At 48.3% G+C, this 15,991-nt stretch overlaps 1 protein-coding gene across 1 annotated transcript in view; it reads left to right on the plus strand.

Annotated features, from left to right (window-relative positions):
• Nucleotides 1-296: 296 nt before the first annotated feature.
• Nucleotides 297-15,991, plus strand: part of LOC135821165 (uncharacterized) — a 37,313-nt gene continuing 21,618 nt past the window's right edge. Inside the window, exons 1-7 of the mRNA XM_065334235.1 lie at nucleotides 297-738; nucleotides 8,071-8,151; nucleotides 8,639-8,693; nucleotides 10,172-10,251; nucleotides 11,578-11,647; nucleotides 11,959-12,087; nucleotides 15,351-15,426. Of these exons, the coding sequence (XP_065190307.1) occupies nucleotides 622-738; nucleotides 8,071-8,151; nucleotides 8,639-8,693; nucleotides 10,172-10,251; nucleotides 11,578-11,647; nucleotides 11,959-12,087; nucleotides 15,351-15,426 (608 nt within the window). The 5' untranslated portion in view covers nucleotides 297-621. The remainder of the gene's footprint in view (nucleotides 739-8,070; nucleotides 8,152-8,638; nucleotides 8,694-10,171; nucleotides 10,252-11,577; nucleotides 11,648-11,958; nucleotides 12,088-15,350; nucleotides 15,427-15,991) is intronic.

The following is a 15,991-nucleotide window of genomic DNA, read 5'->3' on the forward strand; positions in this document are numbered from 1 at the left end:
CAATACTCTCCCCTTGTGGTCGTCCATCCCGTCCCACCTTTGTCCTTTGACTTGTTAGACGCTCGGTGAATCAAATTCAGGGTTAGGTAAAGAAAATAATAATAATTATGCCATCGTCAATTCGCTGCATGCAACTCTGCCTCTGGCCACAGGCAGGAGTCATTGACAGCCAATTATTATAAAAATAATTACTTCGTGAGAAGCTTGTTTCGCCTGCATCATGCGCGCGGCCCAGTTCAGTCGCTGAGTGCGGAGATCCGTCAAATCCGCCTAGCCTCGCGCGCGGCTCGATCCGACCTTGCCCTTGGCTTGGGAGCTGAACAAGCAGATGCGTTGACCTGTTTCAGTGTGCGTGCTGATATCCTGCTACATACTCACGTGTGTCGTTGCTGTCACATGTAATCTACCTATGTAGAGATTGGGAACCGGAAACGAACGTGCAAGTGATAGCGATGTAGATCTACATGATTGTATCGCAACATCCCTGTCGGAAAAAAATGTTCAAAGTAAGCTTGAGTACTAGTAGCCGTTTCGAGTTGAAAGCGCGGCAGACCACTCTGTTTGACGAACAGATCACGGACGTCTTGTTCCGTGTAGATACACCGGTGCCCTTTTGTGACCATGGCTGCTGAATACTCTCACCGCGCTTCGCCGCGGCCGACGAATGGCCAACGTTCGCTTCCATCGGGTTCGACATTGGGAGCCCAGGAGAACTCGAGGGGACGGAGCTGCGCGACCGTGAGTATCTGGATGTTCCTGTTTTTACTGTTGAGCATGAGCTGTGTGTTGTTTGGCTTCGGGGCCATACGGGAACGCATGACGGTGAGCGTTACTTCATGAGTAGATCAACTGCTGAGTGCTGGACACTAGAAGTACAAACAAGAGATTTTTGTGTAGCCGGAGATGGTCAGAAAGTAACAGTACGTCATAGAATCATAGTCGGCGAAAAATCTGGAAATCGCGTTATTCACTCAGTCTGACAAGAGTCAGTTGTCAGTAGTGACTGCACCTCCTGTATAAGTACAAATTTTCGTTTGGAATTAACTTTCGCTATAAACTAAAGTTTGGACCAAACTAAAGTTATTTTTCTGAACGTTAGGGGTGACAGACCTCGACCAAAAACGAAATTTAAGCCTGCTGGTGGAGAGATACTGTAAATCAACAAATTTTCGCCGGTGAAAAACTTTCGCCGATCTCCAAAAACACTTTTCGCCGCCGCTAAACTTTCGCCGTAGGCGTGCAAGAGTCCAAAAATGTGATCGATGTTTCGTGTGCGCATGTACTAGTAGTATAGTAGTTCAAAGGTCTGTGTAGTTTGTACACCCCTGTCTACTGTACGCAATTTTTACAGAGAATTCGGCGGCATAAGAGTGACCCAAACTGACATTTTTTGGTTCTGGTGACACATTTTGGCCGGCGACTAATTTTGGCCGATTGACATCGACCGGCGAAATCAGCGAAATTAAATCGCCAGCAAAAATTTGTTGATTTACATAACGAAAGATTTCGTGAACGAAATTTGTACTTATACAGTAATTTTCAAATTTGCTCCAATCGCTTCGATTTAGGTTTCATTCGATTTCTCCAAAGCGTAGCATATAGGAAATCTGCAAGTATTATTCAAATCCGCCCAGCCATTCTCGAGTTTTAGGGATTTGAAGTGCACCAATTCAGACTTTCGCTGGAAACAGAAATGAATGGAAGTGATGGGAGAATCGAGTATACATGTAATTATTTCAAGACAACTGCACAGTCAGTGTTTTTTTTGTTTTTTTGTTTTTTTTCTACAAAATCCACATATCTCCAGACACTGGGGTGAATGATGGAGTGTGGTGGTGGGGCCCATTAAGCTCCGCCGACCAGAGGTCTCGGCTTCATAGCTCCATGGACGCACCAAAGTGTATGCAGTATGGTGTACAGCACACATGCATCGTCACTCGAACTGCGTATACAATGCTGCATACGTTGGTATGCTGGCACAACACAAATCCGCTCACAAAGGAAGACGAAAGCGTCTCACCGCCTTGAAATTTTAGATGGCCAGAAGTTTTTTGACGCTGCAAACGATGGAATAGTCCGCGGCGCTGCAACCTGACCAGAACAACCCGAAAGCCCCCCCCCCCCCCCCCTGAAAACGCGCTGAGCGCAGAGTACCTAAATGTCGTCGTATGGAGACACAGGCCCGTCGCACCGGCTTTAGACGTGGGGAGGCCATGGAAGCGGGGTCAGGGGATTCTCCCCTGGAAAAAAATTCAAAAGTTGAAGCCAATTGCAAGCATTTCCGGGCATTTGGTGCCATCCATTTGTTTGTTTGTAGTTTGTATTCTTCATTTAGAGTGGGAAGTCCAAAACAGGCCCAAGCCTAATAACAATGGTCCCACTAGTGAGGGAATGCTGTATATCTGTGCATAAGGATCAGTGAGTGTAACAGCAACAAGAAGGGAAAGAAAAAGAGAGAAGAAAAACAACTCAAAACAAGAGTTGCGACTTGCATAGGAAGAATAACGGAAAGAGCAGTGCATACAGCATTTATAAAGAGGCTTATTTATCTGGTAAGCAAAAAGGCAAGAGCCATTGGCTTGAAGCGATTGCGTTTTCTTTCTTGCCTGACCGCAGCGGGGAGCTGGTTCCATAAGATGGTCCCAGCATAGGTAACACGTTTGGCAAGATATGCAGTTGGGCTGGCTGGGACAATCAGTAAATTGCTGTGCCCACCACGAGTTTGAGTGGAATTACTGCGGCTGAAAAAGTTAGCGAACAACATGCTGATGTTAGAGGAGTCATGGAGACAACGCCAGATAAAAACCAGAAGGTGCATGTTGGCGTATGTGGTCAATGTTTGGATGTTCATGCGTGTAAGAATATTGCTTGTGGGTGTCCCGGGAGGTACCCGACAGACTGTGCGTACAGCACGCTTGAAGAGCCCATTAAGCCGTCGACTTTGATACGCCGTGAGGAATGGTAAGTAAGCAGAAGCGGCATACATAAAGTGTGATAAAATGAAAGAACGAAAATAGGCTATGCGACATTGAATAGGCAGGAATGTAGCGTAGCGTCTGAGCATGCCAACTTTTGACGCGACGCCCCGTGCGACGTGGTCAACCATGGTGTTCCAGCTCATGTCCGCATCAAAGTGGAGGCCTAAATATTTCGCAAAGCGAACAGTTGGCAGAGGCAGTCCATTACATTGCACTTGCAAGTGAAATGTTTGAGATCGTACTGGCGATATCGGCATGATCTGTGTCTTCGTTTCATTCAAGATGAGACCGCGGTTCTTAAGCCAATCGGCGAGGTGCTGGACAGTACTGGAGAGATTTTGGGACACCTCATCCGTGCTCATGCTGCTGGATCTAATTGAGATATCGTCACTTGTGTTGCTTACAAGATCTAAGAGGGGCATGAGTGTCAAGCACCTGCAGGAAGCGATTATTCCACTCCGTCCACATGTCTGTTGGGCTGCCTTCAATGCTGCAAAGATTCTGCTGAGTCAAGTCAACTTTGAAGCGTGCATGATTTATCCTGCGGTAGTTCCGGCACACCATTGATGTCTCGGGACTCCTTGTCGGGTCAAGGTAGAATTCACTTATGACTGCTGCATGGTCGCTGAAAGCCACGGGATGGATCGTTGCCACATTGTCCTGGTCGAACGTATTGAAGAACAGATCCAATGTGGTGGCTATGGAATTAGATGCAAACCGTGTCCGCTGATGAACGCCCTGGTGGAGACTGTAGCTTGCCGTTAGATCAGACAGGAAATGGAGCTGGTGATCTGGAGCCGTTGATGGATCCACATTCACATTTAAGTCACCGCACAGTATAACGTTCCTACCCGGAGTGATAGCTGAGTGTAGAAGACCATCAAGGCGATCCCAGTAGCCAATAGGTTCAGAGGGAGGACGATAGATTGTGCCAATCAAGCAACTCCCACCAGTGCAGGGAATCTCGCCCCAACAACTCTCAACTCCAGCAGCAGCTATATCGCATCTCGGCTTGAGAGGCAAGGATGTTCGGGAATATAAGCAGACACCTCCACCAACTTGATCCTCTCGATCAGCACGCAAAACGTTGTAACATGCCAAAGTGATTTCTCCATCAGTAATTGTACTATCCAGCCATGTCTCGTTCACACAGACAACATCAGGACAATGCTGGCGGGTGAGTTGTGCTAGGTCATTAATCTTGTTTCGAAGGCTCCTGATGTTTATCAGTAGAACTTTCAGCTTAGCGTCACCACTCAGTCCTCGCCTGTCTCTGAACGGTGCTTTCGGATGGCGCAATCTACCCGGAAAGAAAGTTGGAGCCTGCGCATTCAGTTTCAAGGTGTTCATTGCGCCTCTGCCTGGTCGGACCTGAAGCGCCAGTCACGGAGAGTGTATGCAACTGTTTCAGGCCAGAAAGACTTTTCACTAACTTTGTTCACATCCTGAGCGTCAACTGGTATTCTCGCGGAGGCCGTTCTGAAGTATTCAGAAGAGTATATAATACATTGTACTATCTCCATGTCCCGATCTCTGCACCACTCAGCGATGGACTGTGCCTGGCAACCATATGGGATTTGTCCCAGGTAGAGAACTTTCCGCGGGCCTCTGGGGACGGTGTCTAACGCAGGTGTCGGGTTGCTATCGGACGTACGTTCACGGATGTAACGTGAAGATTCGTGGCGTCGGATGGGGTTTGTCTGCGCCTTGCGACTGCCAGTCTGCTGTTCCCCAGGACTTGTAGCCTTCTCCGTCCCGGATGGTTCTGATGCTAGCTGCCTCTTGAAGCGTCGACGCTCCTTCCTGGACATGATGTCCTCGAAGGGCGCCTGATCAACCGATATGTCCATTGGAAGGTCAATAGGGGCAGTATCTCTAGATATGGCCTGTGAATACAACTCCTTGGGTTCATTCCTGGCAACGTCTTCAAGCACCGATCCTTCACCTCGCGATGTGGCGTGTAGGTCTCTTTGTGCTCTTTCAATCTTCGAATGGCTCGCAAGGGGAGCAGTCATCTGCGGCCGGGCATGCTTGTGCTGTTTCCTGCCGCTGGCCCTCTCCAAGTCGCCTACTCTGTAAGAGAGAGACGCCAGTTCCCGCTTCACAATCGTTTCAACCTCTGATAAGGGGATACCGTTCGCCTCTGCAGGCGTGATCTCCCGCCCCCGGTCGTCTCTCAGCGCTGCCAACTCGTCACTGATGCTAACGACAATCCGCATCATCTCACCCAAGCGCTCAACGCCTCCAGCAGCTGATGGGTGTAACACACCCACATCAGCCTCGCGAAGTTTCCCGACCACCTCCGCGCGAGCCATACTGTCCAGGCCATCAATGCTATGCCGCCGAGCTAAACCTAGCAGTTCCTCGAAAGTGAGAATGGCTAAGTCTACGACGTCACCCAGGCTCATCTTGCACCAGATTACCGCAGACATGGCCGCAGCAAGTCTCAAAAATAGCGTCAAGACAAACCACCAGAGTGAACAGAGGCGCGAGCACTCCACTCCAGCGCGTGATCCAGCGCATGATGCAGCGATGTTGCGATGTAGGTAATCCAGATAGACGCAACGCACCACCCAGCCCTAGTGCCAAGGATTAGACAGACCTGGACCAGGACTTCATCCAATGGCAGGACACTGCCAACTCAACCAACCTGAAGATATAACTGCAGCCCCAGTCAGCTCCAGACCAAACAGCAACCAAGCAACTCAGCAGCCAAGCAAGCTTCTTCCTTCAACCAGAGCATCCAAAAGTACAACTGGCAGCACCTACGCAGCAAGTCTCAAAAAAATTTCAGTGTAACTTCAATGAAAGGTCTTTTGGTTCTGCAACAATTTGCCAACAAGCCAAGAAGACGCTACAATTGGGGACAAGGATTCTTCATTACCCTCCCCCAGGAAAAAATTCAAGAATTGAAGCCAATTGCCAGCATTTCCAGGTATTTGATTCCACTTCAGTGTAACTGCAATGAAAGACTTTTTGATTCTGCAACAAAACACGATCGGGGACAAGGATTCTTTATTATTTGCCACGTTTGCGCTGAGCTGCGATCATCGCACTTTGTTGCAGTGTGCTCCAACAAAAAGCCGCAAAAGTGGGGCGGCCTCAACCTCCCCAGCCGCCCCGGCTGTGGCAGCCTTGAGACGGGACTTCGAGTCTCAAGGGCACGAACATCTCCTCTCTCAGGTAAAGCAATACACTCGATGTGATGTTCTAGAATTTGACCTGGCCACGCCGAAATGCACTGCGATGTCGGATTCTGCAATCGGAAGCATAGAAACTTGCTTCCAGAAATCAGCGTCTGGTTGCGAGGTAGTGAAGTCACGATTTTAAGTTGGATCGTATCCGTGACTACGAATCACGAACGTTTTATGGAGAAGTGCCAGAAATCTGATACATAACGTCACTATCAAGTTCAAACAAACGGCGAGGAGACAAGAAACCATTTTCATCGTTCTATTGCACATTGCCTTCACCGTTTTACATTGCATGAATAAGGTATACACAAATGTCGATTCAGCTCGTCTTATTGATTGTGTTAGCTCCGATACCGGATTGGCTCTCATTGCTAAGGGGAACGAGCGGGAAATACGAATAGTGAGTATGTATGTTCATATTATAAATTCAATTATTACACCTGTGGTGATCTAACTATCAAGGAACTTCCACAACAGTTTACCTAAGAGTAGTAATATTTCCACTAAAGCTCGCCCATAGGTCGCCGGGTAGACCGAGGTGCCCATAACTTCGTAAGGGCCGATTTCCACTACGGTACCGTGAGTGCCGTGCCGTGAGTACCCGTGGCGATTTGCTCACGTGAGGGGCAGTTTTGGCGCGAGTTCATTCCGTGGCTCCTGCCGTACCGCGCCGTGGACATTCCGGTGCCGGGGGCCTCTGGGAGGGGGGGGGGGGGGTGGGGTGGGGTGGAAATGGCATGCCGTGGTGTTCCGTGAGGTTGAATGCAGTGAGTAGTAGGTATTTTACTACTCCCTGAAAGGAAGTTTTTTCTTTCTTTTGTATTTGTGGTGCGAAGGTTTTTCTTGGCTTTTGGCTTTTCGATTGGTTGATTTTTGAGCTTTCTCCAGTCATCTCCCCGCTATTTTTCCTCAAGACCAAAGTCAGAAATTAATAGAAATGGTGATCCGGCCTGCCGACGGAATGCACGGAATGACTGTGCGCAGGTGTAAATCACTTTCAGCTTCAAGCTCGTACCGTGGGGTACACGTGACCTGCCCAAATAGGAATGTATAATAAAAAGAATGGTGCTGTCCTTTAAACCCATTCAGTGCTACTGGGCCTTGCCTACAGTAAGATCGGGCGCCGAAGAACACCTCGCCGAAGAACACCCAGGCTGGAAAACCGGCAAAATTTAAGAACAGTCCAAGCTAGAATTATCAGATTTAAGAACACTAGATCTACATTGTACGTAGATCTACATTGTACATGTATGGGAGGTGAGTACATGTCATGTACACGTGTAAACAGTAACTGCTACATGTACAGTCATTCCCATTTACGACACCCACTAGTTTAGAAGTACTACATTGCACTACATGTACATGTACATGACAAACGTCATGACGTCACTCGACTCGCCGCGCGCGCGCGCGCGCGCCGGTGAATAAGAACGGTCTGGCTAGAATCAAAAATTGAAGAACTTTCCTAGGCTGCGCTCGAGCCCCTGTGTTCTTCGGCGCCTGATCTTACTGTATGGTACTCTGCATATAAATGCTAAAAACAGGTGCAAATAGCAAATTCTAAAACTCCAGGGTTCTGGCAACCGGGGTCCTCAAATATTTTGGAAATGATCGCCAAAACTATCAACCACAGGGTGACAGAACCGATACAGTCCTCAAAAAGAATAGTGCAGCAAAAAAGGGGATGTAAGTGGGGTGTGGGGGGGGGGGGTATATAATATTATTATTATTTATTAAATTTTGAATGCATCTGTGTGTGTGTGTGTGTGTGTGCGTGTGCGTGTGCGTGTATGTGCGTCTGTGTGTCTGTCTGTTTGTGTTAATGTGTATGCATGTTTCTGCGTCTGTGTCCGGCGTGTGTGTGGGTGAGTGTGCATTGTGGGAATATTCAATTGCAGAACTACAGCACAAAAGACCAGGACGTTGACTTGTGCTTTGCTCGCTTCAAGATGATCTCTGGCAAGGTTGTGAATGTTCAAGTAAGAAATGTGTCGTACGAGAAGAGTTCAGATGTAAAACAAAACAAACGCCAAATTCGAGAAATTCAGATTTTTAACTCAATGTAATCAACAGGTCTAGGGGCACCCTCACACTGAATTTCACATTCAAAATCGGACAAGAACTACTCGTACTTCAAAACTGGTACCCAAAGGTGGATTTAGATACGAACCCCACATAAATTGAATCCATTTTTGGTCAATTGTCCGAAAGTTGCTGCAACGGATACGTCGCGTTTTGCATCTCTTCACACAAGCCAACTAACCTCATCCCACCACACACATTATCAGTAGAGAACATGGCTGATGATGGTCCGCCGATACAAGCAAGGGAATGCGTCGAGCACTCGGTCGCGTTGTGTCGTAGGCATTTAGGGTGCATAGTACTGCATACTGTACTTGCGTTCAAAGCCAAAAGGTTTTGAGTTGTGCTTCGCTTCCTGTCTGTGTGTGGATACTCGGCGTACAGATTGCGTCACGTGATCCAGTCGAGAGCGTCACGCAGCGCCTGTGCAAACTCTGCGGTAGGTGTTCAGCGTTCTAGCTATGGGGGGGGGGGGGGGGGGGGTAGGGGGTAGGGTATGGGGCAGGGGAGGGGCGAGGGGGGGGGGGGGGGAGGAGGGGGTGTTCAACGCTACTTCTGATAGCACACCATCCTACTCATTTTTAGATGTTCGTGTTATTTTTAGTCCACAAAGCAAACCTGCGACCGCGAATCGATCGTTCCAGGCGCTCTGTGCACCTGCACATTGCATTTTTTTGTGACAGGGCAATAGGAACATGGAAAAAATGAGTGAACTGTTTGTATCCCCCAACCCTCCCCTAGAATTGTTCCTGGCTAGAACGCTGGTGTTATTGTTGCACATGATATGTACACGCGCACAGTGCTGCTCGACGGAATCCGATCACCGTGAATCCGATCACCGTGAATCCGATCACCGTGAATCCGATCACCGTGAATCCGATCACCGTGAATCCGATCACCGTGAATCAAGTCAATGCCCTGAAAGTGTGAACACTGCAGTGTCCCGGCACAGCGCTTGGCGTTGCATTGGCTAGCTTGATCGGATTTCATCTCATCGTCTTTCATTATTATCTTCAAGCTGGGTATGTGAACGTAGTGAACAAGCAGAAGAAGAAAAATTGCCACCGCTGTACAAGGCCAGTGTGGGGCCCAAGTGATCGCCCGTCCTCTTGGATATGATACAGTCCTGTAGTCCAGGGATTGCAGTGTGCTAGCACGGAATGCACACTGGGGGATGTACTATCGAGCAGGACATTGAAATCTGATGGGATGACCGGGGCCAGCGCCTTTACTGCTTTTAGCGTGTTCATTTCGCCACATTTGTGGTAGCAGTGTGTTCCAAATGCGATCGTTTGATTCTGAGGGATCCGGTGGATCTGGAATCTCGATCTTGATCTTGATCCGATGAAACGATCAAAGCCTAAGCACCATTTTCATGTGACCTGCACCATATAGCTTTGCATGGTGGAGTTACTTAGGTTATGAGGTCGCAATACGTACCATGTCGCATGCTGAATATTCTTCCCTGTGTTCTTTTCAACAGTATGTACTCCATTATGTGTGGACATTGAAAGATCAGTATGTGTTTCTTTGATTGTCTGTGCGTTCGTTTGTGTATGTGCGTGCGTACCTGTGTGTGTGGGGGGGGGGGAGGGGTATACGTGTGTGTGTGTGGGGGGAGGGGTATACGTGTGTGTGTGGGGGGGGGGGGGGGGGGGCGTTCATGCCTATTTACATCCGTTCAAGTCTGTGTGTATGTGTGTGTGTGTGTGTGTGTGTGTGTGTGTGTGTGTGTGTGTGTGCGTGTGCGTGTGTGCGTGTGTATGTGTGTGTGTGTGTGTGTGTGTGTGTGTGTGTGTGTGTTTGTGTGCATGTGTCACTGTGTGTGTATGTGTGTGTGCATGCTTGTGTGAGCGCTCGTATCTCTGCGCCTGTTTCTGTGTTTTTGGTGCATTGGGACATGCCATCTATTTACAGATTTGTCTAATCCACATGCGTATGATCTAGCATATCACCGAATACCACAGACTCTACGAGCATCCACGTTACCGAATAAGGTGAGACTTGGCACTACCGTATTTTCCGGAGTGTAGTGCGCACCTTTGTATAACGCGCACCCCCAATCTTCATTGGGGGTGCGCACTTCAATCTGCATTGAAGTACATGCCTTTCACATTCGGAGCATAGTGCGCACCTGCGATCTAGGGCCTAAAATAGCACATCTAAAGTGCGCACTATACTCCGGAAAATACGGTACTGTAAATCGCCCAATACTCGCATTACTCTATTTTCGCAATCGCTCAGAGTCAGCAAGTTTTGGATGGCAAATGTTTTCGCGGATCACCGTGGCAACACACATACCGTACTCACTGGATTAGAAGCCTCTCTTGAATAATAGCCCTCCTACGAGGACTGTTTGAAAAAATGCAAGCCCCTCGAATAGAAGCCCGGACTACTATTCGCAAAGCATGGGGTGACTAGGTAGTGGCATGTATGAAGGTCAAGTCTGCAAAAAACATCTCGTGCATGTTCCTATTGGTACAAGTCCTGGTCGATGTAGTGTGTGCAAACTAACTCGGAGCCGAGTTGCTGTGAATATGAAAGTTTTAGAGATTCGATTGGAACACCGGGTACTGGTATGGATTGAAACAATAGAAGCCCGTCTTGAATAGAAGCCTTCTCGAAATTGGTATTGAAAAAATAGAAGCCCCCGGCTTCTAATCGAGTGAGTACGGTACCCGCACTATTGAAGTTTGATTTCACGATGGTTAATTAATATTCGCGTTATGCTCGTCTCGCGAAATACGCGAACATGGATACATCGCGAACATTAGTCTGTTCACAGTATAAGAATTCTTACTGATTATAACTTTGAAAAGTGGAACAATAACTTTGACGCTAACCGGAAAAGGTTGTTCAACCAAGCAGGGGCGAGGGAGCGTAATACTCAATCTCCAAAGATAGCGGAGGTTGAGTCTATTTTTGTTTATTTTATTCCGAGCAATATATGGCTGGGGTGGCCAATAACCACTTTGCTTGGCGATTGCAGGGTTTTTTATAGCCAAACCGCGGCTAACGAGGAAAAGAGTTTACCATGTGAAGTTCATCCACCGTCCATAGCGGGCTCGATTTGCCGAAGGCAAACAGCGGAATACAGAAGCAAGAGGAACGAGCACTTGCTGTTTCGGACCCCTGAGTTTCATTCTCCTGATTCAATCATCAGACGAAAATTTATACGTTTGCTTAAAAAAAGATTTGTTCTCACCGTCGTCAATGGAACAAGGCCTGGTACATTCCAGTAGCGCATCTAAGGCTGTTTTTTTGTTTGTTTGTTTGCTTTTCCTTTTGTTTTGTTTTTCTGCTGGTGTGCCATCCCTGCACAGTCGAGCCCTCAAAGCAAGAGGAAGTCGTTGAAACACCGGCTTCAGAAACCAGACCACCACACTCCAGGTAGTAAGTATCTGCTTGCCTTTAGGCACTGTTTTGTCCGAGCCAAAAGCTATTCTGTCGACGTTGATAGCTAGTCAAAGTTGGGTCCTTTGTGTTCTTATGAGACCAGCGGAGGATAAAGGTAAAATGTGTACATCTGTGCAGATATGTGTGTGTGTGTGTGTGTGTGTGTGTGTTTGTGTGTGTGTGTGTATGTGTGTGTGTGTGTGTGTGTGTGCGTGCGTGTGTGTGTGTTTGTGTGGGTGTGGGTGTTTGTGCATGCATGCGTGTGTGCGTGTATATGTACTTGCATTCATGCATTTGCTGATGTTCAGACTACACGCAGCTGGCGGACCGACCAGAAGCCGCCGGTCAGGCACCTCAGCAGTGGTGCCATCGTCGAAAGGAAATGCAGGAACTGGACAAGAAGTGGGCGCAGCACTCGGCAAGTCTCAGCATGACGGGTTAGTAGGCTTGTGAACACTCTCGTCTATTCTCGCGCACTTGCCGTGTTTCACCTAGTACCGTATTATCCGGAGTACACGCTCCATTTTGAACACTCGAAATTCATCCGAAAAAGCGGGTGCAGCTTGTTCTCCGATGGTCAAATTAACGGTGATAAATAGCGTAGATGTCTGTATTTCGTGGCGACAAATGGGGGATGCGGATTATACTCCAGTGTGGTTTATACTCCAGTGTGGTTTATACTGAGGTAAAACAGTACTCTCGTTTTACGCAGACTGTATGCAGTCAAGCATGTGTTTTTTGTTTTTTTGTTTTTTACATGATAACCACAAACTATAATGGTGCAAGTGCCGGCAAAAATGCACCGAGACGCACATAGCGATGGTAGCCGAAGCAGTGGAGGCTCGGGCAAGAGCAGCTTAACCCACAAGCGGTCTCGGCTTCAGCACTGCTCGTGCGCGCCAAACAGAAAAAAACATACGTAGGCAGTGTAACGGAATCTCAGCCATTCCGTTCCCCGGGACGCAGGATACAAAGGACAAGACTTGTTTGTTACATTATTTATATTGACAAGACGGAAATGGAGACAACACTCAAAGGGACGAACAAGAAGACTGACAAAAGGACTCTCGACTACAATATCGCGCATGCTCATATCACACATGCACGCGACTAGACGAGACAGTTTGGGGAATGCCATCACACAGGAAAACAACACATCATTTCACAACACCTGCCCCCTTGATGACATTCCACAAAATAATAAACCGACACCACGTTCCACATGCACAACAGCAAAAGGCGCCACAGCAGAACAGAAAAACGAAAACCAACCATCAACCTAGAGCCGACGCTCTAAAATAATATCCGGGCCACGAAACAGGGCCAAACAAAAACCTAGAGCCGACGCTCTACAACCAGGCCACGCCACACAAGGCCAACCGAAACACGGGAGCCGAAGCTCCAACAAAATAATAACATGCGCACAGCCGCACTAAATAAATCTACAACAAAAACAACGGAGAACAACAGAACGAATAGAAGAGCAACAGACCGACAACAACCAAACTGAAACAACACAGCAACAAGCAACGAACTGAACAGAGAGAGAACGACACAGCGAGCAAGACAACAAGACGAACAACAAGGACGACACACAGTCGGTGACGCCAGACTCGTCCACTGTCCTCTGGCGAGCCACGGCCACACGCTCCGTCGCGGTTTCTGCCGTCTCAGGCTCCAGTCCACAGTGACTGTTCTAGTCCATCACCTTCTCTGCCTCCTCTCCGCGTCATCTTCCGCTCCCACCAGCTCTTCGCCTCCTCCGCTCCCACGCTCTGTTTACTTCAAAGTAACAGTCACTTCGTTGTTGACGACGACGAACAGACTCACTACAAACTAACTCATCCTCTGCGTCCCGGGTTTCGGCACCACGTTGTAACGGAATCTCAGCCATTCCGTTCCCCGGGACGCAGGACACAAAGGACAAGACTTGTTTGTTACATTATTTATATTGACAAGACGGAAATGGAGACAACACTCAAAGGGACGAACAAGAAGACTGACAAAAGGACTCTCGACTACAACATCGCGCATGCTCATATCACACATGCTCGCGACTAGACGAGACAGTTTGGGGAATGCCATCACACAGGAAAACAACACATCATTTCACAACAGCAGTAAATCAACAGATAGTCGGCGTGAATTTATTTTCGGCTATCTTCAGCCTGAGCCGTCGAGGCCTAACATTTGCTGCGGGCGAAACATTTGTTTGATTCAATATTATAAGCACATAGCATAGAGGCAGGCGGCGGTGCTGGCTGAAATCGTTACGTGGCTGAAAAGGGATGCAGGCTTTGGATCGGGATTTTTCCCACCCTGAGAATTTGCGGATGTGCAGTGCACTAAAGCTGTGTTCACAATTGGCGCGTGTACGCGTGAAACCGCGCGTTTGTGCGTATTTTTGCTGGCTTTTTGGGGCGCCATGCGTACGGAAACGCGCGGAAATGGAAATTCCAACATGTTGGAATTTTCGACGCATATCAGGCGCGTACCAGCCAGCGTACATGCCAGTCACTTTGACTGGTGGGGTCAAAAAATTAGTACTCAAATGTGTCACATGCCCTAAATACGAGTCGAATTGCTGCTTTTTGTGAAAGCCTGAGCGCGCGTTTGGGCACGCATGAACCGCAAGCGTACCGCGTCCAGGCGCCAGTTGGGAACACAGCTTAACGCAGAGGTTCCGCACTACGTACAGCTGAGCAACTTTACGTAAGCGGGCGGGGAAAACCCGCGAATTCGCGACTTTGCACTCCACGTACGGAAAGTTGGCTACGTGGAGTGCAAAGGTAGGGCTCTGAAAACGGAGGCACAGTAAAACCTGTAACTAAAGACCACCGTGACTAGCGACCAGCCTGGTACTACAGTAAAACCTGTAACTAAAGACCACCGTGACTAGCGACCAGCCTGGTACTACAGTAAAACCTGTAACTAAAGACCACCGTGACTAGCGACCAGCCTGGTACTACAGTAAAACCTGTAACTAAAGACCACCGTGACTAGCGACCAGCCTGCTACTACAGTAAAACCTGTAACTAAAGACCACCGTGACTAGCGACCAGCCTGGTACTACAGACCACTTTGCCAGGCACGGACGGTCTCACATTCGCATTTAGTTGTGCGGTGCAAACCTCTAACTAAGGACCACCTGCCACTAAAGACCGCTTTCTCTGGCCCCAAGGGGTGGTCGTTAGTCACAGGTTTTACTGTGCTCCGTAAGTGGATTTGGGTACAAGTTTATGACTCCCTCCCCTGGTCGACCCCGGTCGTACACTGCTGTATTCCGAGTCGACAAGGGCAAGTACTTGATTCGAAAACTCCGTATAGCAGAACACAGATCCACATGCAGTGTACGTTCCGTGGATCGCCTTTGTGTTTCACTGACGTAATAACGTCATGCGAAACCTCTCTAATACATCCAGACCCCAAAGTTACGGGCACTTCGGTCTACCGGGCAGGCACCCTTTTGGCGGGTTTCAGTAGAAATATTACTACTCTTCCGTCACTTTTTGTTGATATAGTGATGTCACATGCCGTATCTATGGCTTTTCCCCATCAAAATGTATGTGATTCGGAGTTACGGGCAGTGCCCAGTCCCGGACCGCCCGGATAACCGAGATATGAGTGTGTTGTGAGTTTGTGGCTTACCCTGGATGCTAATCCATCGCCACTGTGCCTACTTTGCCGTGTTTGTGCTCAGCTGCCACTCTAATGGAGCCACGCAGCGCGTTCAATGAACATGGATTCGACACAGCAGAGCACATGCTGCAACTGATGTAAGCTGCAGGGGCGTAGCCAGGATAGTGATCAAGAGGGGTGCTACGACTTTCCCCACATAAAAGTACATGCACTTATGTTGGTCCTTTCATGCATATTATTCGATCGGTGAATTTGGGGTGTGGGGGGGGGGGGGGGGGGGGGGGGAGAGCAAAATTCGCCTCTAATTCGATGCTGAAGATCAATCAGTGAATGGAAAATATCCAACCAGGGAGTACAGTCGTCCCTCTCTAATCCGGCACCCTTTGCAACAGCGTTTTCTGCTGGATAAACAAGGGTGCTGGATTATCAAATCCTGCCCTCCAACCCGGCCCACATGTTAACATACATGTTTGTGTCGTACGTCAAAACGTAGGGATTTTCTGTGTCAATCCAAGTACTTTGTGGAATGCATGTCTTTAACATACACTTGCCGGGAATATTCTATCCACTAGCATAGGATACTCTCAAGTGTATGTTACATGTACTGTTGTGTATGTTACAAGGGTCCCTGACAGTATGCGATTTACAACTGCTGGATTAGAAAATCGAATTATATACAGTTTGATTGATTTGTTGCAGAAA

Source organism: Sycon ciliatum, chromosome 7 (assembly GCF_964019385.1).
Source record: "Sycon ciliatum chromosome 7, ocSycCili1.1, whole genome shotgun sequence".
Classification (NCBI taxonomy): Eukaryota; Metazoa; Porifera; class Calcarea; order Leucosolenida; family Sycettidae; genus Sycon; species Sycon ciliatum.